Source organism: Henckelia pumila, chromosome 4 (assembly GCF_033568475.1).
Source record: "Henckelia pumila isolate YLH828 chromosome 4, ASM3356847v2, whole genome shotgun sequence".
Classification (NCBI taxonomy): Eukaryota; Viridiplantae; Streptophyta; class Magnoliopsida; order Lamiales; family Gesneriaceae; genus Henckelia; species Henckelia pumila.
Genome location: NC_133123.1, coordinates 104,562,285 through 104,583,030, shown reverse-complemented (window position 1 = coordinate 104,583,030; position 20,746 = coordinate 104,562,285). Strand labels below are relative to the sequence as shown.

The 20,746-nt window shown below is 40.7% G+C and overlaps 1 protein-coding gene across 1 annotated transcript; it reads left to right on the top strand.

The window, feature by feature from the left end:
- The first annotated feature begins 364 nt into the window (after positions 1-364).
- Positions 365-20,007, top strand: LOC140861488 (uncharacterized). Its single transcript, XM_073264510.1, has 8 exons — positions 365-1,113; positions 1,270-1,459; positions 1,685-2,077; positions 2,421-2,618; positions 2,763-2,908; positions 3,293-3,526; positions 3,654-3,877; positions 19,928-20,007. Exons 1-8 carry the CDS (start codon positions 365-367, stop codon positions 20,005-20,007), a joined length of 2,214 nt encoding a protein of 737 aa, XP_073120611.1.
- Positions 20,008-20,746: the final 739 nt, after the last annotated feature.

The following is a 20,746-nucleotide window of genomic DNA, read 5'->3' as shown; positions in this document are numbered from 1 at the left end:
TGCTGTAGAGGAGTTGAAGCATTTCACGGAGGGACTGAATGCCACTATCCGTCGTGATGTCAGGTTGAGTGGGGCACAAACGTACCGAGCAGCAGCCGATGAGGCTATGTTGTCAGAAAAATATGGGAATGATATTATCAACGAATCACAAGCGAAAAGAGTCAGTTACCAAGGGAGAGAACAACAAGGGTCTAGTCAGAAGAGGCCGTACCAAGCCCCAGCTCAGAGGAGGCCGCAGCAGCAGTAGCACCAAAACCCCAATCAGGCGCGACCTCAGGGACAGAATCAGCCGAACGCCAATGCTCCAAGGCCGCCGAATGCACCTATCTGTCAAAAGTGTGGGAAGCCACACTCAGGTCAATGCATGCTTGGGACCAATACTTGCTTTCTTTGCAAGAAGCCAGAGCATTTCGCCAAGGATTGCCCGCAGTCTAAGGATCCTATCAGGGGAAGAGTGTTTGCTATGACTCACGATCAGGTTGACCCAGATTCTGCAATTGTCACAGGTATGATCCGTATCGCTGGTTTACCTGCTTTCGTGTTAATTGATTCAGGAGCTACGCACTCTTTTATATCTGTTAATTTTATGATGAAATTGGGGGTCTTGCCGGATGAATCTATTTCAAAATTTTGTGTGTCGTTACCCTCAGGAGCAGAACTGGAAAGTAGTAGTGTGGTAAGAAATTGCAAAGTTCAGATGCAGAGTCTAGTTTTGTGTGCAGATTTTATTGTTTTGAAAATGGTGGATTTCGATGCGATTTTTGGGATGGACTGGTTGTCTTGGCATGAGGCTATTATTGACTACAAACAGAAAACTGTCTCATTGAAAGATCAGAACGGGAAACCGTTTGCGTTCCGCACAACCTCTAAGAAAAGCGCACCAGATATGATTTCTGCAGGAACAGCCTGGCAATTATTGAGTAATGGGTGTACAGTCTTTCTTGCGAGTCTAATTGGTGATCTGGAGGTACATCGACCGAAACTTGTGGAAGTGGAAGTAGTGAAGGACTTTCCAGAAGTTTTTCCCGATGATGTTGCGGGATTGCCTCCAGTCAGGGAAGTCGAATTTGGGATAGAATTGTTGCCTGAAACTAAGCCAGCTTCTAAGGCACCGTACAGATTGGCACCGACCGAGATGAAAGAATTGAAGGATCAGTTGCAGGAATTACTGGATAAGGGGTTCATCAGACCGAGTGTATCGCCTTGGGTTGCACCGGTGTTGTTCGTCAAGAAGAAACATGGGTCAATGAGATTGTGCATTGACTACAGAGAACTGAACCGTGTTACAGTGAAGAACAGATATCCTTTGCCCAGAATAGACGACTTGTTCGACCAATTGCAAGGGGCAGAGGTGTTCTCAAAAATTGATCTGCGATCAGGTTACCATCAGCTGAAGGTAAAGGATGCAGATGTGCAGAAGCCAGCATTCAGGACTCGCTATGGCCACTATGAGTTCTTGGTAATGCCGTTTGGGTTGACCAATGCACCAGCTGTGTTCATGGATTTGATGAACAGGGTGTTTCAACCTTTCTTGGATCAGTTTGTCATAGTCTTCATAGATGACATATTGATATATTCTCGCAGTAGGGAGGAGCATCGTCAGCACTTGGCTACGGTGTTGCAAATTTTGAAAGAAAAGCAACTGTATGCTAAGTATAGTAAGTGTGAATTCTGGCTGGAGCAGATTTCATTTTTGGGTCATATAGTTTCAGCTAAGGGGATTGAGGTGGATCCGTCGAAGGTGGAAGCGGTTCGTAATTGGGCTGTCCCAAAGAATGCTACAGAAATACGAAGTTTCTTGGGTTTAGCAGGCTACTACAGGAGATTTATTCAAGACTTCTCCAAGATAGTCCTACCACTGACTTCCTTAACTCGAAAAGGTATGAAGTTTGTGTGGTCAGAACAATGTGAGAAGAGCTTTACAGAATTGAAGGAAAGACTGATTTCAGCGCCAGTGCTAGCAATTCCCGAAGGCACGGGTCGCTTTGTGGTTTATACCAATGCTTCTAAGAGTGGATTAGGAGCTGTGTTGATGCAGGATGATAAAGTAATAACGTATGCATCTCGACAGCTGAAGGTCCATGAGAGGAATTACCCGACTCATGATCTTGAGTTGGCGGCAGTTGTTTTTGCTTTGAAGCTATGGAGACACTACTTGTACGGCGAAAGGTGTCAGATTTTCACTGATCACAAAAGCCTAAAATATTTCTTCACTCAGAAGGAGTTGAATATGAGGCAGAGGCGATGGCTGTAATTAGTGAAGGACTACGACTGTGACATTAGCTACCATCCTGGTAAGGCTAATGTTGTAGCAGATGCCTTGAGTCGCAAGTCTGCAACATTGAACCAATTGACAGTGCAGCAGGAGTTGATTGTTGAATTTGCACATATGAGTTTTGGAGGTATTTGAACCAACGGAGGTATGCACTCTAGCAGCCTTAACAGTAGTACCTAGTTTGCTTGAGAGAATCAGAGTAGGCCAAGCTTCTGATGAACAGTTGACGTTGTGGAGGAACAGAGATGAAGCCAAGGGTGGTACATTGTACACTGTCAAAGATGGAATTGTTCATCACCGAGGTAGAATGTGGGTGCCAGCAGTAGACTCATTGAGAGTGGAAGTGATGACTGAAGCCCATACTGTTCCATATTCCATTCATCCAGGAAGTACGAAAATGTATAAGGATCTGCAATCCTTATATTGGTGGCCAGGTATGAAGAAGGATATCGTAGAATTTGTGAGTGAATGTTTGACTTGTCAACAGGTAAAAATTGAGCATCAAAGGCCAACGGGATTCCTAAAACCCTTGTCAATACCCACATGGAAGTGGGAAGATGTCACTATGGATTTCGTAGTAGGATTGCCAGTCTCACCGCGAAGGAGGAACTCGATTTGGGTGATAGTTGACAGGTTAACTAAGTCAGCTCATTTTATTCCAGTCAGGAATAACTTCTCAATGAATCAGTATGCAGAGCTGTACATTCGAGAAATTGTCAGATTGCATGGAGTTCCAGCGAGGATAGTATCTGATAGGGATCCTAAGTTCACTTCGAACTTTTGGGGAAGTTTACATAGAGGATTGGGAACAAAGCTAGCTTTCAGTACAGCTTTCCACACTCAGACAGATGGTCAGTCAGAACGAGTGATCCAAATAATCGAAGACATGTTGAGAGCTTGTATGATCGACTTTGGAGGGAATTGGGAATCGAAATTACCTTTAGTGGAGTTTACTTACAACAATAGTTATCAAGCAACTATTGGAATGGCTCCTTATGAGCCATTGTATGGGAGAAGGTGTAGAACTCCCTTGCACTGGGATGAAGTTGGAGAGAGAGCTGTTTTGGGACCAGATATAGTGACTCAAACGGTGGATGTAATAGCTAAGATCAGAGACAGAATGTTGACAGCTCAAAGTCGACAGAAAAGTTACGTCGACCAGCGACGTAGATATTTGGAGTTTGAAGTAGGTGACCATGTATTTTTAAAGGTGTCACCATGGAAAGGTGTTATGAGATTTGGGAAAAAAAGGTAAATTGAGTCCAAGATATATAGGACCTTTTGAGATCCTAGAAAAAATTGGGGCTCGAGCTTACCGAGTAGCACTACCACCCAACTTGGGGGGTGTCCACAATGTCTTCCATATCTCTATGCTAAGGAAGTATGTGGCAAATCTTTCTCATGTTATCCGCCATGAGCCAGTGAAATGGACGCCAGACTTGTCCTACGAGGAGATGCCTGTTCAAATCTTGGACAGACAAGCTCGTAGGTTGAGAAACAGAGAGATTCCAATGGTAAAAGTATTATGGAGCAACCAGTTGGTTGAAGAATCTACTTGGGAAATAGAACAAGATACGCGAGCACGCTATCCAGAACTGTTTGGTAAGTCGAATTTCGAGGACGAAATTCTTTTAAGAAGGGTAGAGTTGTAAGGTCCAAAAAGTCCACTAGCTTAATCACGATTAATTGATTTAATTATATTATTTAATGCATGTTATTTAGAATATTTAATTGTTATATGGAATTATGTGAATTATTGGATGCCTGGAATTATGTGACTGCTATGTTATTTTTTTTAAAGTTTTTAGATTTGTATTAATTTTGGGTCGTAGGTACGAGTCTAGCCTTGAATCGAGCTAAGAAAAATATGTTAAATTAAGATTAAAGGGATGCAGTGTATTTTATTGAGTGGGAGAGTAAAATTTTAAAGGATTTTAAATGTAACTAATGGGCCGTATTGGAGCCCATTAGTCACAAAAGAAAAGCGTTCAGAAATTTTATTCTGAACTCTCATTTGAATGCACACTTTTCTTCCTCAAAATCTCTCTCAAACGCTGCATCAAGGCTAGGTTTCTTCAGAGGCTCGAGGCTAGATCGTCCTACCGCTCAGGTTATTTCCAATCGAATCAATCTAGGAAAGTTTTTACTATTTTTAAACCCATTCAAGAATATAGTTATTTTCAAGGTAAAACCCTAGGTGTTTGATTGATGATCCATGAACGTTTTATTGAAAAATTCTATGAGTATGTTGCTTGATTGTGATACGTGAAGCATTCCTGAGGTGTTCGGTTCATGTTTATCGAGTTTTGAAAGATTTGAAGGCAATTCAGATTTTTGGGTAAAAATAGTTTTGAAGGTGTTGATTCTAAATCTTTGAAATGTTTGATGCATTGGTATAATTTATTTTGATTCTATGATATTGTAGAATGATATTTTGATGGAAAAATCGTCCCAAAGCATTGTGGGTTTTGAGATTATGCAGAAAAGATTAGTTTTCGAAAAAGGGAGACACGACGGGGCGCCCGCGCTACCTGGCAGTGCGCCCGCGCCTGCGTCGCGTTCATCAGTGAACAGGAGGCGCGCCCGCGCTGCTAGGCAGTGCGCCCGCACCTGCGTCGCGTATATCTACGAGCAGGAGGCGCGCCCGCGCTGTTACGCAGCGCGCCCGCGCCTACTTTGCGAGCGGACGGCGCGCCCGCGCTGGTTGAGCGCATGGCCGCGCCGCAAGTTCGAAATTCCCATCCCATTTTATGAGTTTTTGAGTCCTAAAAATCATGATTTTTATACTTTAATGTATTTTAATTATTTTTAAGAATGTTCATGAAGAATTTTAAAGTTTTCAAGGTCCGAAACGGATGGAATGCCTCGCGTGGATCAGTCAAGTTATGTATTGCATGATTATGTGATTTTCTCATGAAATTTAACTTCTCATGAAATGTTTTGACGGATTTTAAGCATGTAGCATCACGAGAAACTTTATGAGCATGTACGAGATTTATGAAAATGACATGATAAGATGAATGATATGATGCATGGAAAATATTTTTATGATTTATGCGTCTTTTGGTGATTATATGGGGTATGCACTTCGGGATGAGCTCTGGAGCGGCTATCCAAACATGGCTCCCGGGATGGTTATATGGGGTATGCACTTCGGGTTGAGCTCCGAAGCGGCTATCCAAAGAATGAAAGTTTGCGGGCTTAATGCCATATGCTTTTCTGATCAACAGGAAACTATGAATGGCTCGTTATGAAGATTACCACACTACTCATACTTCATCTCCCCAAATATTTTATGATATGGCTATACTAAAGTTATGTTTATTGCATGGGAGTTTAAGTTAATGTTTGCTTTTAAAGTTAGAAAATCCTTTTCTGCATGCTCTTGTTGAGTCTTTCGACTCACTATACTTGAATGGTGCATGTAATGATGATGTGGATGCTTTTATTGATGATTATGTGGGCGAACATGAAGAAGAGGCAGGGGTCGGTCAAACGGGCAATGCATGAGTGCGAATGCTTTAGAATGGAAGATGTTTTAAACCTTTTTATTTGATGAGAGGCAAACAAGTTTAAATTTTTTTTAGTTGATGGCCATGTTTTGGCAAATATTTTTAGATGCTATTTTATTGTATACGCTATTTTAATAAATAAGATGATGCTTCCGAAAAGTTTTTATTTTTACCAAATCTTTAAGTAAGTATGTTTGAGTAACGTTTCGATTGAGAAATTGGGACGTTACAGACATTACATTTAAAATATGTCTACAAGTGATTACAACTCAATCATGTCAAGTTCACCACGCAAACGAATAAAAGTATTTTCATCTAGTGGTTTTGTAAAAATATCGGCAATTTGATTTGTCGTGTCAACATATTGAAGTTCAACTTCATTTCGTTCGATGTGGTCACGAATAAAATGATGACGAATGTCAATATGTTTGGTGCTCGAATGCTGAATTGGATTCTTTGTAAGACATATGACGCTAGTATTGTCACAAAAAATAGGAATTTTTGAAAAAGATACACCATAGTCAAGCAATTGATGCTTCATCCAAAGAATTTGCGCACAACAACTACCGGCAGCCATATATTCGGCTTCGGTCGTTGACAACGCAACATAATTTTGCTTTCTGGAAAACCAAGAAACTAAACAGTTTCCTAAAAAGAAACAGGTTCCACTAGTGCTTTTCCTGTCCACCTTATATCCACCAAAGTCGGCATCACAATAAGCTTTTAAATCAAAGAAAGAATTTTTCGAATACCACAAGCCGAGATTTGGAGTATTTAAAAGATATTTGAAAATACGTTTTAAGGAGAACAAATGTGATTCCTTTGGACATGATTGAAATCGTGCACACAAGTAAACACTAAACATAATGTCCGGTCTACTAGTAGTAGCATATAATAAGGAGCCAATCATACTACGAAAGGAAGATTGATCTATAGATTTACCATTTTCATTCTTGTCGAGTCTGATTGCTGTGCTCATCGGTGTGGATGATGATTTTGTGTTCTCCATCCCAAACTTCTTCAGAATCTCCTTGATGTATTTGATTTGGTTCACAAAGAACCCATCCTTGCACTGTTTGATTTTCAATTCGAGGAAATAGTTAAGTTCCCCCATCATGCTCATCTCAAAGTGTTCCTGCATAAGCTTGGAGAAATCTTGACAGAGAATTTCTTTAGTAGAACCAAAAATTATGTCATCAACATAAATTTGCACAATCAATAAATCATCTTTGACATTTTTGGTAAATAAAGTAATGTCAATCTTTCCTCTCGAAAAACCATTTGAGAGAAGGAAAGTTGATAGTTTTTCATACCAAGCTCGAGGAGCTTGTTTCAAACCATACAATGATTTGTTAAGTCTAAACACATGATCAGGAAATAATGCATCAACAAAGACATCAGGTTGTTCAATATAAACTTCTTCTTTTAGTTCACCATTAAGAAAGGCACTCTTAACATCCATTTGAAATAACTTGAAATTTCTAGAGCAAGCAAAAGCAAGTAGCATGCGAATAGATTCTAGTCTAGCAACAGGCGCATAAGTCTCATCATAATCAATGTCTTCTTCTTGACTATATCCTTTTGCTACAAGTCTAGCTTTATTTCTAGTGATAGTACCATGCTCGTCAAATTTATTCCTAAAGACCCATTTAGAATCAATAATAGATCTATCATGCGGCCTAGGAACAAGATTCCAAACATCATTGCGCTTGAATTCATTTAATTCATCTTGCATAGCAATAATCCATGAATCATCTAATAAAGCATCATCAATACACTTAGGTTCAACATGCAAAACAAAAGCAAGATGATTGCAAATATTATTAAGAGAAGAGCGAGTGGTTACTCCCTTTGAAGGACTTCCAATGATAAGATCCATAGGATGATCTTTGTGAAGCGTCCAATCCTTCGGAAGTGGTGTTTCCTCAATAGAAACATCTATATCATTTAAGCTTGATGAAGTCATCTCTTCTTTGAGAAGTCTACATCATCGTTAGTATTACGAGAAACTATAGACATAGATTCATCAAATATAACATGCATAGATTCTTCAACAAGAAAGGTACGTTTATTAAATACTCTAAAAGCCTTACTTAAAGTAGAATATCCGAGAAAGATGCCTTTGTCGGACTTGACATCAAACTTACCGAGGTTGTCCTTACCATTATTATGAATATAGCATTTTGATCCAAAGGCCCGAAAGTATGAAATGTTAGGCTTTTTCCCTCTCCATAATTCATATGGAGTTTTCTTGAGAATTGACCTTATTGATACACGATTGATGATGTAACAGGCAGTGTTCATTGCTTCAGCCCAAAAATATTTTTGTAGAGAATGCTCACATATCATGGTCCTCGCAATCTCCACAAGTGTCCTATTTTTCCTCTCAACGACCCCGTTTTGTTGAGGAGTCCTAGGACAAGAAAAATTGTGACCGATGCCTTTTTCTTCACAAAAGTTTGTAAAACTCTCATTTTGAAATTCAGTTCCGTGGTCACTACGGATCTGTTTTATTGAAAGATTTTTCTCATTCTCAACTCGTTTGACAAAAGTTTTAAAATATTCAAAGGCATCATTTTTGTGGGCTAAAAATAGTGTCCACGTGAAACGTGAAAAATCATCCACAATGACAAATGCATAAAGCTTCCCTCCTAGGCTAGCGTTCCTCGAGGGACCACATAGATCTAGGTGAAGAAGTTCAAGGGGCATAGAATTTGATACAAAATTTTTTCTTTTAAAAGATTTCCTTGTGTGTTTGCCAAGTTGACACGCATCACAAACCGAATCTAATTTTAAATTGAGTTTTGGCATACCAACAACTAAATCAAGTTTAAAAAGTTTTTCTATGGTACTAGGACCAATATGACCTAGTCGTCTATGCCAAAGCATGTTGTCATCAACATTCAAGGATATAAGGTTTTGATATTTGATAAAGATAAATTATTTAAAGAAACCTTGTATACATTTTCACTTCTATATCCTTTGAAATTTATGGATTTGTCAGTCGTGAGTGATATAGTGCAGTGTTGGGGAGTGAATTTGACTTCATAACCTCTATCGCACAATTGACTTATGCTTAGTAGATTATGTTTAAGCCCTTTCACTATGAGTACATCACCAGTCAAGCAAGATTTAGATATACCTATTGAGCCGATTCCTTCAATTACTCCTTTGCTATTGTCTCCAAAGGTGACAGTTCCCTTCTCCTTGGGTTTGACGGATTGGAGTAGATCTTTGTTCCCAGTCATATGTCTAGAATATCCACTGTCTAGATACCATATGCTAGGAAGAACATTTTTCCTATTTTCCTGCAAGAATTGATTTTGGTACCCTTCAGTTCTTTTGGGTCCACAGTGTTAGAAAAGATAGATACAAAATAGACTTCTAAGAGTTCAGTCTCTCATAGCAACATCATCGCCACTTTCTAAGAGTGCTTCCAGTAGTAGGTAGGGCTATGGCCTCTTTAAAAACCTATTTCCTTGGACAGAGCAGCATTCATCAGGAAGACCAGTCGCAAGTCAAGGCAGTTTAAACTGGTCTATGATGAACTCCCTTAGATCATGATCTCATAATGCTGACTGATGAGTTGTTAAGTACTCTTAGGCCTCCATTTCATATAGCTCTTTTGATCATATTGAAATCTTAAAGATCTATATTTATGTCTAACATGACCAATTTTACAACAATAAGAGCATGTAGGGGGTGATCTCATTTTAGCTTTAGCAATGAGACTAGTAAAGTCTATTGATTTCTTTTCATACCCTAAACCGCCTCTATCAAAGCTACATTTTTGCATGCTTAGTAAGTTATTCAATTTATTGCTACTAACATTGAATTTGTTAAATGATTTTTCTAAGTGAGCTATTTTATCCTTTAATCTTAGGTTTTCATGCTCCTTAGATTCTAATTCATTTTTAAGGTTTTTATTTTCCTTTCTAAGAGATTTAGTCATATCATACATGAGTTGATATGCATGCAATAGTTCATCATAGGAAGGTACCTCATCATCGTCGTCAGAGACGATGTCATCATCCTTAGCCATGAGGCATATGTTGGCTTTCTCAACGTCGTCATCGCTATCGCTCCAAGTGGCTATGAGTGCTTTCTTCTTGCCTTTGTCATTTTTTTTCTTGAGAGGGCATTCATTTGCATAATGCCCTTGTTGTTGACAGTTGTAGCATGTCACTTCTTTGTGTGTCTTCTTGAATTTATTTCCTCGCATGAATCTTTTGAATTTCCTTGCGAAGAGCACCATGTCTTCATCATCATCATCTTCAACTTGGCTAGATAAGGCAATCCCCTTTGCCTTGATCTTTTCATCTTCTTTCTTTATTTCCTTCCTTGTAGACAATTCCAACTCATGGGTTTTTAGAGTCCCATGGAGTTGATCAAGATCATAGGAAGCGGTGTCACCTTTGTTGGATTCTATGATGGTCGTCCTCTTTGCATCCCACTCCTTGGGTAAGGCGCGTAGAGCTCTCCTCCAAACTTGCTTGGTTGGATAATATTCTCCAAGTTGGGCTAGTTCATTGATGATTTGAGAAAGCCTTCGAAACATGGTATCAACATCCTCACTAGCCTCCATCTCAAATGTCTCGTATTTGAGTTGAAGTAGATCGATCTTTGTCTCCTTGACTTGATTGGTCCCTTTGTGGCATATCTCCAATTTGTCCCAAATCTCATTTGCGGATGAGCACATTGAAATACGGCTATACTCGTTCATATCTAAGGAACAATGAAGAATATTCATAGCTTTAGCATTTTGAGATATCAATTTCATATCCTCCTTTGAAAAGTCGTCCATTCCCTTAGGAATTTTGACTCCCTCAACCTCTTTCGTAGGTATGTAGAGACCTTTCACGGTTACTTTCCAAAGGTCATAGTCTACGGATTGGATGTACAGGGACATTCGATTTTTCCAATACCCGTAGTTTATGTCATTGAAAAGAGGACGATTTGTTGATTGCCCTTGAGCATAGTCACTCGCTAGATTTGCCATAGAGCCTTTTTGAAAATATTTTGAAAAAGGTGGCTCTGATACCACTTGTTAGAACCTAATGGGGGGATTTAGGTTCTATTGGCAACTTTAGCAATTTAAAGCGATTATGCAAATACGCAAACGGAAGACTTAAAGCAATCAAAAATAAATGCGATAAATAAATGCGTAAAAGAAATAAAGCGATAAATATAGGATATGTTTATGGAAATTCGACGATAAATCGTCTACGTCTCCCTTCTTGGTTAAGATCGATTAACCAAGGATTCACTAACACTTCAACTTCTTGGCCTTGATGGCTCCAAGGATAGCCGTAAAACTTGACACGATCACCGCGCCGATACAACTCGATACTCTTGGCCTTAAGGGCTCCAAGGATAGCCTTAACACAAACACTTGGCTTCACACTCAAGTGCTTACAATGATAGCACAACACACTTGGCTTCACACTCAAGTGTTTACAATAATAGCACAACCAACTCACAAACTATTTTTACAAACACTCTCAAATATATCACACAAACACTTTGATAGTGAGAAATTTCTTGCAAAGGAGAGAAGAGATGAGTTGGGATGTCTCCAAATGACCTTGGATGGCCTCTATTTATAGTTGGCAAAGATTTGAATTTGATTTGAGTGCATGGAGCATGTGTTGAGAAGTCAAGGAGTGACAAAAAATGTTCGACTCCGCTGCCTACTTTTTCACAGCACTGAGCGGATTTTGTGGAAAAATCATATATCATAATCTAACCGTTGGATTGATCTGAAATTTAAACCAAAGCTTAAAAACATCTTGATATTTATTCGGAACGGTGAAGATTTGATTTTAAAGAGTCAAACATTTCCAGTAATTTTTGGAATTCTTTTCATCAAGTTTTCGAACTTGTTTTGTGCAACAAATGTGAAAAATTTATATCTCCATATCCATCCGTTGGATTGATCCGAAATTTGTACATAGGTTGTAAAACATCCTAAATATGAATCTGATTGGTGGAGATTTGATTTAAATATATCAAGCATTCCCAGTTAGTTTTTGAATTTGATTCTTCATCATTTGCTTCATGTTCTGCAGAAATAGGTACTATGCAACCTTTGTGGAAAAATCATAGCTCCATATCTAGCCTTTGGATTGATATGAAATTTTGATATAAGTTTTCAAACATCCTGATATTGATTTTGATCGGTGGAGATTTGATTTGGATTTCCTAAGAACGTCCAGTAGTTTTCAGAAGTTGATTCTTCATCCTTCGCTTCAAGTTCTGCAAAAATAGGTACTGCACAACTTTTGTGAAAAAATCATAACTCCATATCTAGCCGTTGGATTGCTCTCAAATTTGGACAGTACATGTAAAAATTCCTCATAAAAATTATGAATGGTGGAGATCGGATTTCAATTCATAGAAAATGCCCAGTAATTTTTGGAAGTTGCTACTCCATACTTTGGCTTTTTCTTGTCCCTTTCTTCATATCCTCATAACAATGTTTCATGGCATCCACATAATATTGTGTTCATTATATGATCAATATGAGACTTCATAAATACATTGATAGCTTCAAAATAACTTCCAATAATTTATTTGTCAATAAATCTAATCTGCAAAATCTCACTTTAAATGGTTAGTAATAATTAACCGAGTTTTGTAATCATCAAAACATAATATTATGAGACTTGTTAATGCATTAAAAACATTAATCTCATCACACGAGATTTGTATGCGTTTAAGGCGTAACAAATTTGTTCCGCAAGACCTTATCCTTATAATCTAGGATACGAATAGTTCTCTCAACATAGGTCAAATCCTTATCCACCTGAACCTCAGACTGCTGCATAATATGAGACGGATCTGCCACATACCATCGCAACAGAGATACGTGGAACACGTCGTGAATACTGGACAGATACGGTGGCAAAGCCAGACGATAAGCCCAATCGCCAATGCTCTCTAAGATCTAAAACGGACCGATAAACCTGGAGACAACTTACCCTTGAGGCCAAATTTGAGAATCCTGCGGAAAGGTGACACTCTCAGAAACACTCTCTCCCAAGCATCAAACTGCAGAGGCCTACGCTTAGTATTAGCGTAGCTGGCCTGACGATACTGTGCAATATTAATCCACTTCTTGATCTGATCAACAACATCTGCTGTCTGCTGGATAAACTCTGGTCCCTCAGCCTGTATCTCCCCCACTTCTTTCCAGAAGAGTTGAGTACGACAATGTCGCCCGTACAATGCCTCAAAAGGTGCCATCCCAATGCTAGTATGATAGCTGTTGTTGTACGCGAACTCGATCAATGGCAAATGATCCTGCCAGGCTGTACCAAAGTCCATAGTGCAAGCTCGAAGCATATCCTCCAAAGTACGGATAGTGCGCTCTGACTGACCATCTGTCTCTGGTTGATAAGCAGTACTCAAACTGAGAGTAGTGCCCATCGCAAGTTGAACACTCCCCCAGAACCTAGAAGTAAACCTGGGGTCTCGATCGCTGACAATTCTCACAGGCACTCCATGAAGTCGAACGATCTCCTGAATGTACAATTGCGCCATGCGATCTACAGATTACTCTCGGCTATAGGCAATGAAATGCGCTGACTTGGTGAGTCTGTCTACCACAACCCAGATAGCATCACAATTCCTCGAGGATACCGGCAAATGGGTCATAAAATCCATCGTGATAAGCTCCCATTTCCACTCAGGAATAGGCAGACTGTGAAGCAAACCTCCAGGTCATCGGTGCTCCGCCTTGACCTGCTGACACACCAAACATCTCGAAACAAACTGATATACACTGTGTTTCATTCCCTTCCACCAAAATCGAGTATGTAGATCTTTGTACATCTTTTTGCTTCCCAGATGAATGCTTAACTTAGTGCGATGTGCCTGAGACAAAATTTCCTCTCGCAACTCTACATCCTCCGGAATCACAAGCCTACCAGACAAACAAAGAAAACCATCTGACTGATATTGAAATCCAGACGTACTACCATCGTTGGCTAAACGAGCCAAACGCTGGGTCTTTGAGTCAGACATATGAGCATCCCGAATCCGCGAATACAAAGTTGGCTCGGATAGTATCGCAAACATCTGGATACTCTGCATACCTTTCTTGTGCTTGAAGGTATACCCTGAAGAACAACACTCTCCGATCGCACTAGACATAGAACAAGTCTGAAGTGCGGATAGTAGCACCTTGCGACTCAAGGCATCAGCAGTGAGATTAGCAGCTCCCGGGTGGTACTTAATCTCGCAATCATAGTCTTTAAGCAAATCCATCCAACGTCTCTGCCTCATGTTCAACTCTGCCTGAGTGAACAAATACTTGAGACTCTTGTGGTCGGTAAAGATCTCAAATTTCTTGCCATACAGATAATAACGCCAGATCTTCAAAGCAAACACAATGGCTGTCAACTCCAAATCATGGACCGGATAATTGTCCTCGTGCAGCTTCAACAGTCTAGAAGCGTACGCGATCACATGCCCATTCTGAGTCAGGACACAATCTAACCCCTGTAGAGAAGCATCCGTGTAAACCACTTACCCTCCAGATCCTGACGGTAATGCCAACACCGACGCAAAAGTCAACCGTCGTCGAAGCTCGCAAAAATTCTCCTCGCACTCGGAGGACCACTCGAAATCAACACCCTTGCGGGTAAGCTGTGTCAACGATCGAGCTAGCTGAGAGAAGTTCAAAATGAAGCGACGGTAATAACCTGCTAGACCCAGAAAATTACGGATCTCAGCAACCGTCGTCGGACGCGACCAATTAAGCACAGCCTTAATCTTGCTCGGATCAACAAAAATCCCCTCCCTGGTTATGATATGGCCAAGAAAGACCACTCGATCCATACAAAACTCACACTTGCTTAGTTTGGCGTACAACTGCTCATCCCGAAGAGTCTGCAGTACCAACCGCAAATGAGAAACATGCTCGTTCGCATTACGCGAATAAACCAGGATGTCGTCAATGAAGACCACGACAAACTTGTCCAAAAACTCCCTAAAGACACGGTTCATCAAATCCATAAATATAGCCGGCGCGTTAGTCAATCCAAATGGCATCACTAGAAACTCGTAATGCCCATAGCGAGTACGAAATGCAGTTTTGGCTATGTCCTGATCTCGGACACTCATCTGATAATACCCAAATCTCAAGTCAATCTTGGAGTAAACCAAAATACCCTGAAGCTGATCAAACAAGTCATCAATATGAGGCAAAGGATACTTGTTCTTCACAGTAACTCGGTTCAGCTGCCGATAGTCAATGCACAACCGCATAGACCCATCCTTCTTCTTCACAAAAAGAACAGGAGCTCCCCAAGGAGATACACTAGGATGAATGTACCTCTTGTCCAAAAGATCCTGTAACTGATTCTTCAACTCTCGCATCTCTGATGGAGCCAGACGATACGGTGCTCGAGAAATAGGCGAAGTACCCGACATTAACTCTATGCCAAACTCGACTTCCCTTGCAGGAGGAAAACCCGGAATCTCATCTGAAAATACATCTGGAAATTCATCCACAACAGGAATACTCTCTATCCCAACGCTTTCAGCAGACAAATCAACTGCATAGATAAGGTATCCTTCCCCGCCAGACTCTAGAGCTCGATAGGCTCTCAAAGCTGATACCAAAGGCATCGGGGGTCGCGCTCCCTTACGATAGAAAAACCAGCTATCACTCCCATCCGGATGAAAGCGTACTAATATCTGATAGCAGTCCACTGAAGCTCGATAGGTAGTCAGCATGTCTATCCCTAGAACAAAATCGAAGTCGTCCATTGCAAGAACCATGAGATTCGCTATCAGAATGTTTCCTTCGAACTCTAAAGGGCAACCCATCACTAGACGCTTAGCCAAAGCAGACTGACCCATCGGAGTAGAAACAGATACTACTACGTCTAGTGCAATGCCGGGTAATTTATGCCTCTTAACAAAACGTGCAGAAATGAAGGAATGAGATGCAGCAGTGTCAATAAGTACAAGAGCAGGTATGCCATATAACAGAAATGTATCTGCGATGACCTTCTCGTTCTCCTCCACTGCCTGATCATGCCTCAAGGCAAACACCTGGCCAGAAGCCCACGGCCTCAAGTGAGAACTCCCAATAGGTTGTCCCTGCGACCTCTGCTGAACGGTGGCTTGAGAACCCGATCCTGAACCAGAACCGCCTCCCCCAGATAGTGGACAATCCCTCCGGAGATGACCCACCTCTCCACAACGGAAACAAGCTCCAGAAGCTTTGCGGCATCGTTCGGTCGGATGGTTCTTCCCGCAATGGTCGCACTTCTCCTTTTTCCCAAAACGGACAACACCAGCGGAACCAGAGGAAGAAGAAGTAGATCCGGACTTCTTGAAAGTCTGAGCACGGGGACCCAAAGAACTCGCAGGCCTAGATTGAGAGAAAGACCTGTTCTGCCAAATGCTATCCTCCGCCTGGTGACAACGGCTCACCAAACCCTCGTAGATCATGTCATCACCAACCGCCACACGGTCATGAATCTCAGGGTTAAGGCCCTGAAGGAACAGATTGTACTTCATATCAGAGCTGTCAGCAATCTCGAGGCAATAGGATAACATATCGAATAACTTCTGCTGATACTCGTCAATAGACATGGCTCCCTGTCGTAGACTCAGTAACTCACCCGCCTTCATCTGACGGAGTGCAGGAGGAAAATACAGCTTCTGAAAAGCTGTGCGAAACTCGGCCCAAGTGGCAACCCCTCTCGCCGTGACGAATGGTGCAGAAGTGAATCTCCACCACTTACGGGCTCGCCCGTCCAGAATATAACCAAGCGTCTCCATCTTCTGCTCCTCGGTACAACGGAACGTCTGAAAATTTGTCTCCATGCGGTCCAGTTCTCCGCATCCTCTGGATACTCGCCTCCGATCAAGGGCTTAGGACCCATCTGCAAGAATCGGCGCACACTGAAACGTTCCTCATCACGACGACGATGATGACGTTCCCGACGATGCTCACAATCATTATCTCCCCAGCGCCCACCTCCACTATCATGGCTACTCTGGTCATCATAGTTTGCCATCTACAAAAGTACCTCACAGTTATCTTATGCAGAATCTAAATCCCAAGAATACTATGCATGCTCTGATACCATAAATGTAGTGACCCTTACTGAGATCACCTACGAAACATAACTTAGCATGCAATTAACTTAATAAAACAGTAATCATAATTAAACTGCAGAAACCATAAACAATAAACAATCCCAAGGAAAGGAATCTGTAAATACCCTAATAGTTATACAACCAAATCGAATGTTGTATCAACCCAATAACAATAGAATAAAAACCTAGGCGAAGCTCCAGCTAGCCAACCACTCCCTAGCCCCTCTTGGATCCACCCGCCTCATCCAATCGCAAACCTGCCCCATGGAATAGGGTGTCCAGAAACACAGAGTACGAGACGTGAGCATAAAACGCTCAGCACGAGAGTATGAGTATACATGAATGCAAGTGAACGGCCTACTGACTAGAGGTCAAGAATATATAACAGAGACAGACCGGGCCCTGGTATGTAGCACACTGTGCCGTTGCTTCAGGAGGTGGCTCACATACCAAAATACTAGTGGGTATGCCGGACCCAAATCGATGGAAGTCCATCCACTAACAGGATAGGGTAGAACCCTACTAACAGACATCTCAAAGGAGATAGTACAAGATGCAAATGTATGCAGCATATAATCATGGCATATAAATCATGCAGTCGCATAATACATGCATACTCAGTCAGGATAACTCAAACAGTACTTTCGTACCTCAAATACTAGGAAAGTGCTATCAACTCTAGGTCCACGCCTATAATCCGCATTACACTGCCAAATGATACTAATATCATTATAGTGCTCCAAAAATCTTAACTAAGCTATTGCATACTCCTAAATATTTTAAGGAATCAATAGTTATACCTTCTTCCGTCGTTAGCCATTTGTTGTCGCTTGCCTCAAAACTAGGCCACAGCTTTGCTACGACGCCTGGATTGCTATGCCACTTCCGGATTCCCAACGGGACGCCTAAAATTTCCTAGATCTAAGCTAGAAGACTAAGGAATCGAGAGAGAAGAGGTGAATGGTGTGCTTTGAAATGAATCTCGACACCTATATTTATAGACAACGAACGGAACGTCCGTTCCTCATTGTTGCATCCATTCCGCCTGACGAACGTTGCTTTCGTTCACCATCGTTGCTTCCAATGCTTCCAGTGTCCCATCAAGTACGTAAGCAATGACGCATTTCTGATGGCACGAACATTGCGTCTGATCCCCAGACGTTGCGTCCGTTCCACCTGACCCTCTGGACCACTTCTGATCATTCTGGGTCCATTTACGGGCTCTGTTAATCCAATTGAAATCCCTTAATCATATTAATTGGATTAACTAGCAATTACTCACTAAAACTGGGTTCGGGCTACTATAGTAGTCATGCTACATTGCTTTGAATAAAAAATCAAATGCAAGGCTTTCCTGACTACCTTGGTGGACTCGTCTCAAAGGTGGTTTGAGAGGCTGGAGTCTAAAAGTATCTGATCTTTTGGAGAATTCAGAGAAGTCTTCTTGCAGCACTTCAGTAACAGTAAAAGATAATGAAGACCGCTTTCAATCAGTTTGGGGTAAGGAAATCTGAGGGAAGAATCTTTACGGGCGTATATCAAGATGTTAAATAAAGCTGCCCTAGAAGTCCCCACATGCGCCCAGGAGACCAAAACCACAACTTTCACCCAGGGACTCTGGGAAGGAGAGTTCTTTCTGTAAGGTCCAAAAGTCCACTAGCTCAATCACAAATATTTTAAATTACTTTAATGATTTTATTCAGTTTATTTGTTTGAAGTTTTGACTACGCCTGATAAAAATTTTTCAAGTTAGTTAATTTTTTCATGTTTGAGATTAATACTGGGCTGACGAAACGAGACTAGACATCGAACGAGATTAAAAAAAATAATATATGGTATTTAAGTTTAATTTTTGTTACAGTTTTATTTTAAAAGCATATTTTATTATAATTTTAAGTTGAGGAAAAATGTTTAAAGTCTGTGTTTATAACTAATAGGCCTACTTTAAAGCTCATTAGTTTTAAACCAAGTGAACGTTCAGTTTCTCACACTTTCTCCCTTCTTCTTCCTTCACATTCAAAATCCGCATAAAAAAGCTAGGTCGAGATCTCTGTTTTCCCTGTTCGAGGCTAGATCACTCCCAAAGTGCCGGTTGAAACCAAAATACAATGATCAAGAAAGTTTTAAATATTTTGAAACCAACATTCAAAAATATAGGTTTTTTAGTATGAAAATTTATGTGTATTGATGTGTATGTATTTTATAACGCATGATTCATGAGAGTGTTTAAGAACATGGTGTAGATTCGTGAAGCGTGATTCGTTCATGATGTTTTAGTGTAAAGTATTTTAAGATTTATGGCTTTAAATGTGTTAAAGTCAGAATTTTTTTTGCGAGTGTGTTGGATGCGAGGTTTGGAATCAAAACTTTTGAAATATGGATCGTTTGATGGATTCCCTTCATGTTTTGAAGCTTTTTATGGCGTGTAATTGTTCTTTTCAACGTGTGTGCACGTATTTTCTCAAAAAAGAGTCAAAAGGGATCAAAACGGAACATTTGGAAGGGTTTTTGGCCGATTTCGCACCAGCGCCGACCTGCCTGGAGGCGAGGCTCCTGGGCCTAGATGTGTTTTGTCCAAGACGTGCTTAATTTTATCTCATCTTAACATGCATGATCTTGAGCACGAAATATTTAAAGAGTACGAGTAAATGATGTATGACATGCTAGAAGAATACGAAATTTTATGAATGATGAAGTAAGATGTTTATGATGTTATGTATTCATGAAAACCTTTGATGTCTTGTGTGGATTTGTGATATGAGATGGTACGCATATTGGCACAAGGCTGGTATGTACTATATCAAACTATATGCTTGTTATACAACGACCATGATCACGGGACCCAAAGGCTCTAATGGTTGCCACATTTATGCATAATACATCACCCCAATTGAAGTAGATGACATTTATATGTTATGCATGATATGTTATGTTTAGACAGGTCAATGCAATATGTTTTGTTATGTTTAAGATATGTATATGCTTGTTGAGTCTTTAGACTCACTATACTTGAATGGTGCAGGCGTTGATGATGTGAATGAGATTATTGGTGATTGTGTGGAAGGACAGAAGCGGAGTAGCCGGTTCAGCGGGGAAATATGAATAAGCGCATTGTCAGAAGAACTCCCTTGTTTTGTGCATCTTTAGAATTGTTTCGGTTGAGGAAAAAATTTTATTTCTATGTTTGTTGGCAATACATTTTTATGATATAAAGTTTTAATTACCGTTTTATCGGTGCACAATTCCTTGAAATAAAAGTTTTACATTTTCGCATTTAAAAAATTCTTTTAAGGTAGAATGTTTAGTAGCTTCCTTGAGGTTTGGGACGTTGCACTTTTGGTCCTTGGTGAAGAAAGCACCCCGGTATTTTGAATATTTGTTGGCCTGGACGGAAAAATGTATTAACATGGAGGAGACCCAGAAGCAAAAAAGAGATATAGCCAAAAGGGAGTGAGGAAGAGATCGGGGAGTGAAGGTGGGTCACTCGAATTTTTTAAGTGACCATCTGGGGCAATTTTCCTAATATACCCCTTTGAAAACTTCTCGGGATTGGGTGGTTAATGTTTGTGAGGAGGAGTCCGTCCCGTGAGCTTCACCCGAGGATGAGGAGCCTAAAAAGAAAGAGCCCGAAAAAATACTGTGCGTACCATCAGAAGTGCACCCACGATACTGGTGAATTTAGGAAGCTTCAACAGAAGCAGAAGCGACAGAGCTCGTGGGATTCAAAACTAGCCGAGAAAAATTCTCGAGGGCCCCCATGGATACATGGACCTTATGAACCTGGCTCCTCTAAGTCAGCTTCCACTGAACATACCAGCAGAAGGGACCAAGAGCCGAATCC

Coding starts and splice junctions, on each gene's coding strand:
- LOC140861488 (XM_073264510.1), top strand. CDS start 365: ATGCTTGGGACCAATACTTGCTTTCTTTGCAAGAAGCCAGAGCATTTC. Junction 1,460..1,684: donor ATGGCCACTATGAGTTCTTG/GTAATGCCGTTT, acceptor TGGCTGGAGCAG/ATTTCATTTTTGGGTCATAT. Junction 2,909..3,292: donor ATTTGGGTGATAGTTGACAG/GTTAACTAAGTC, acceptor GTATGGGAGAAG/GTGTAGAACTCCCTTGCACT.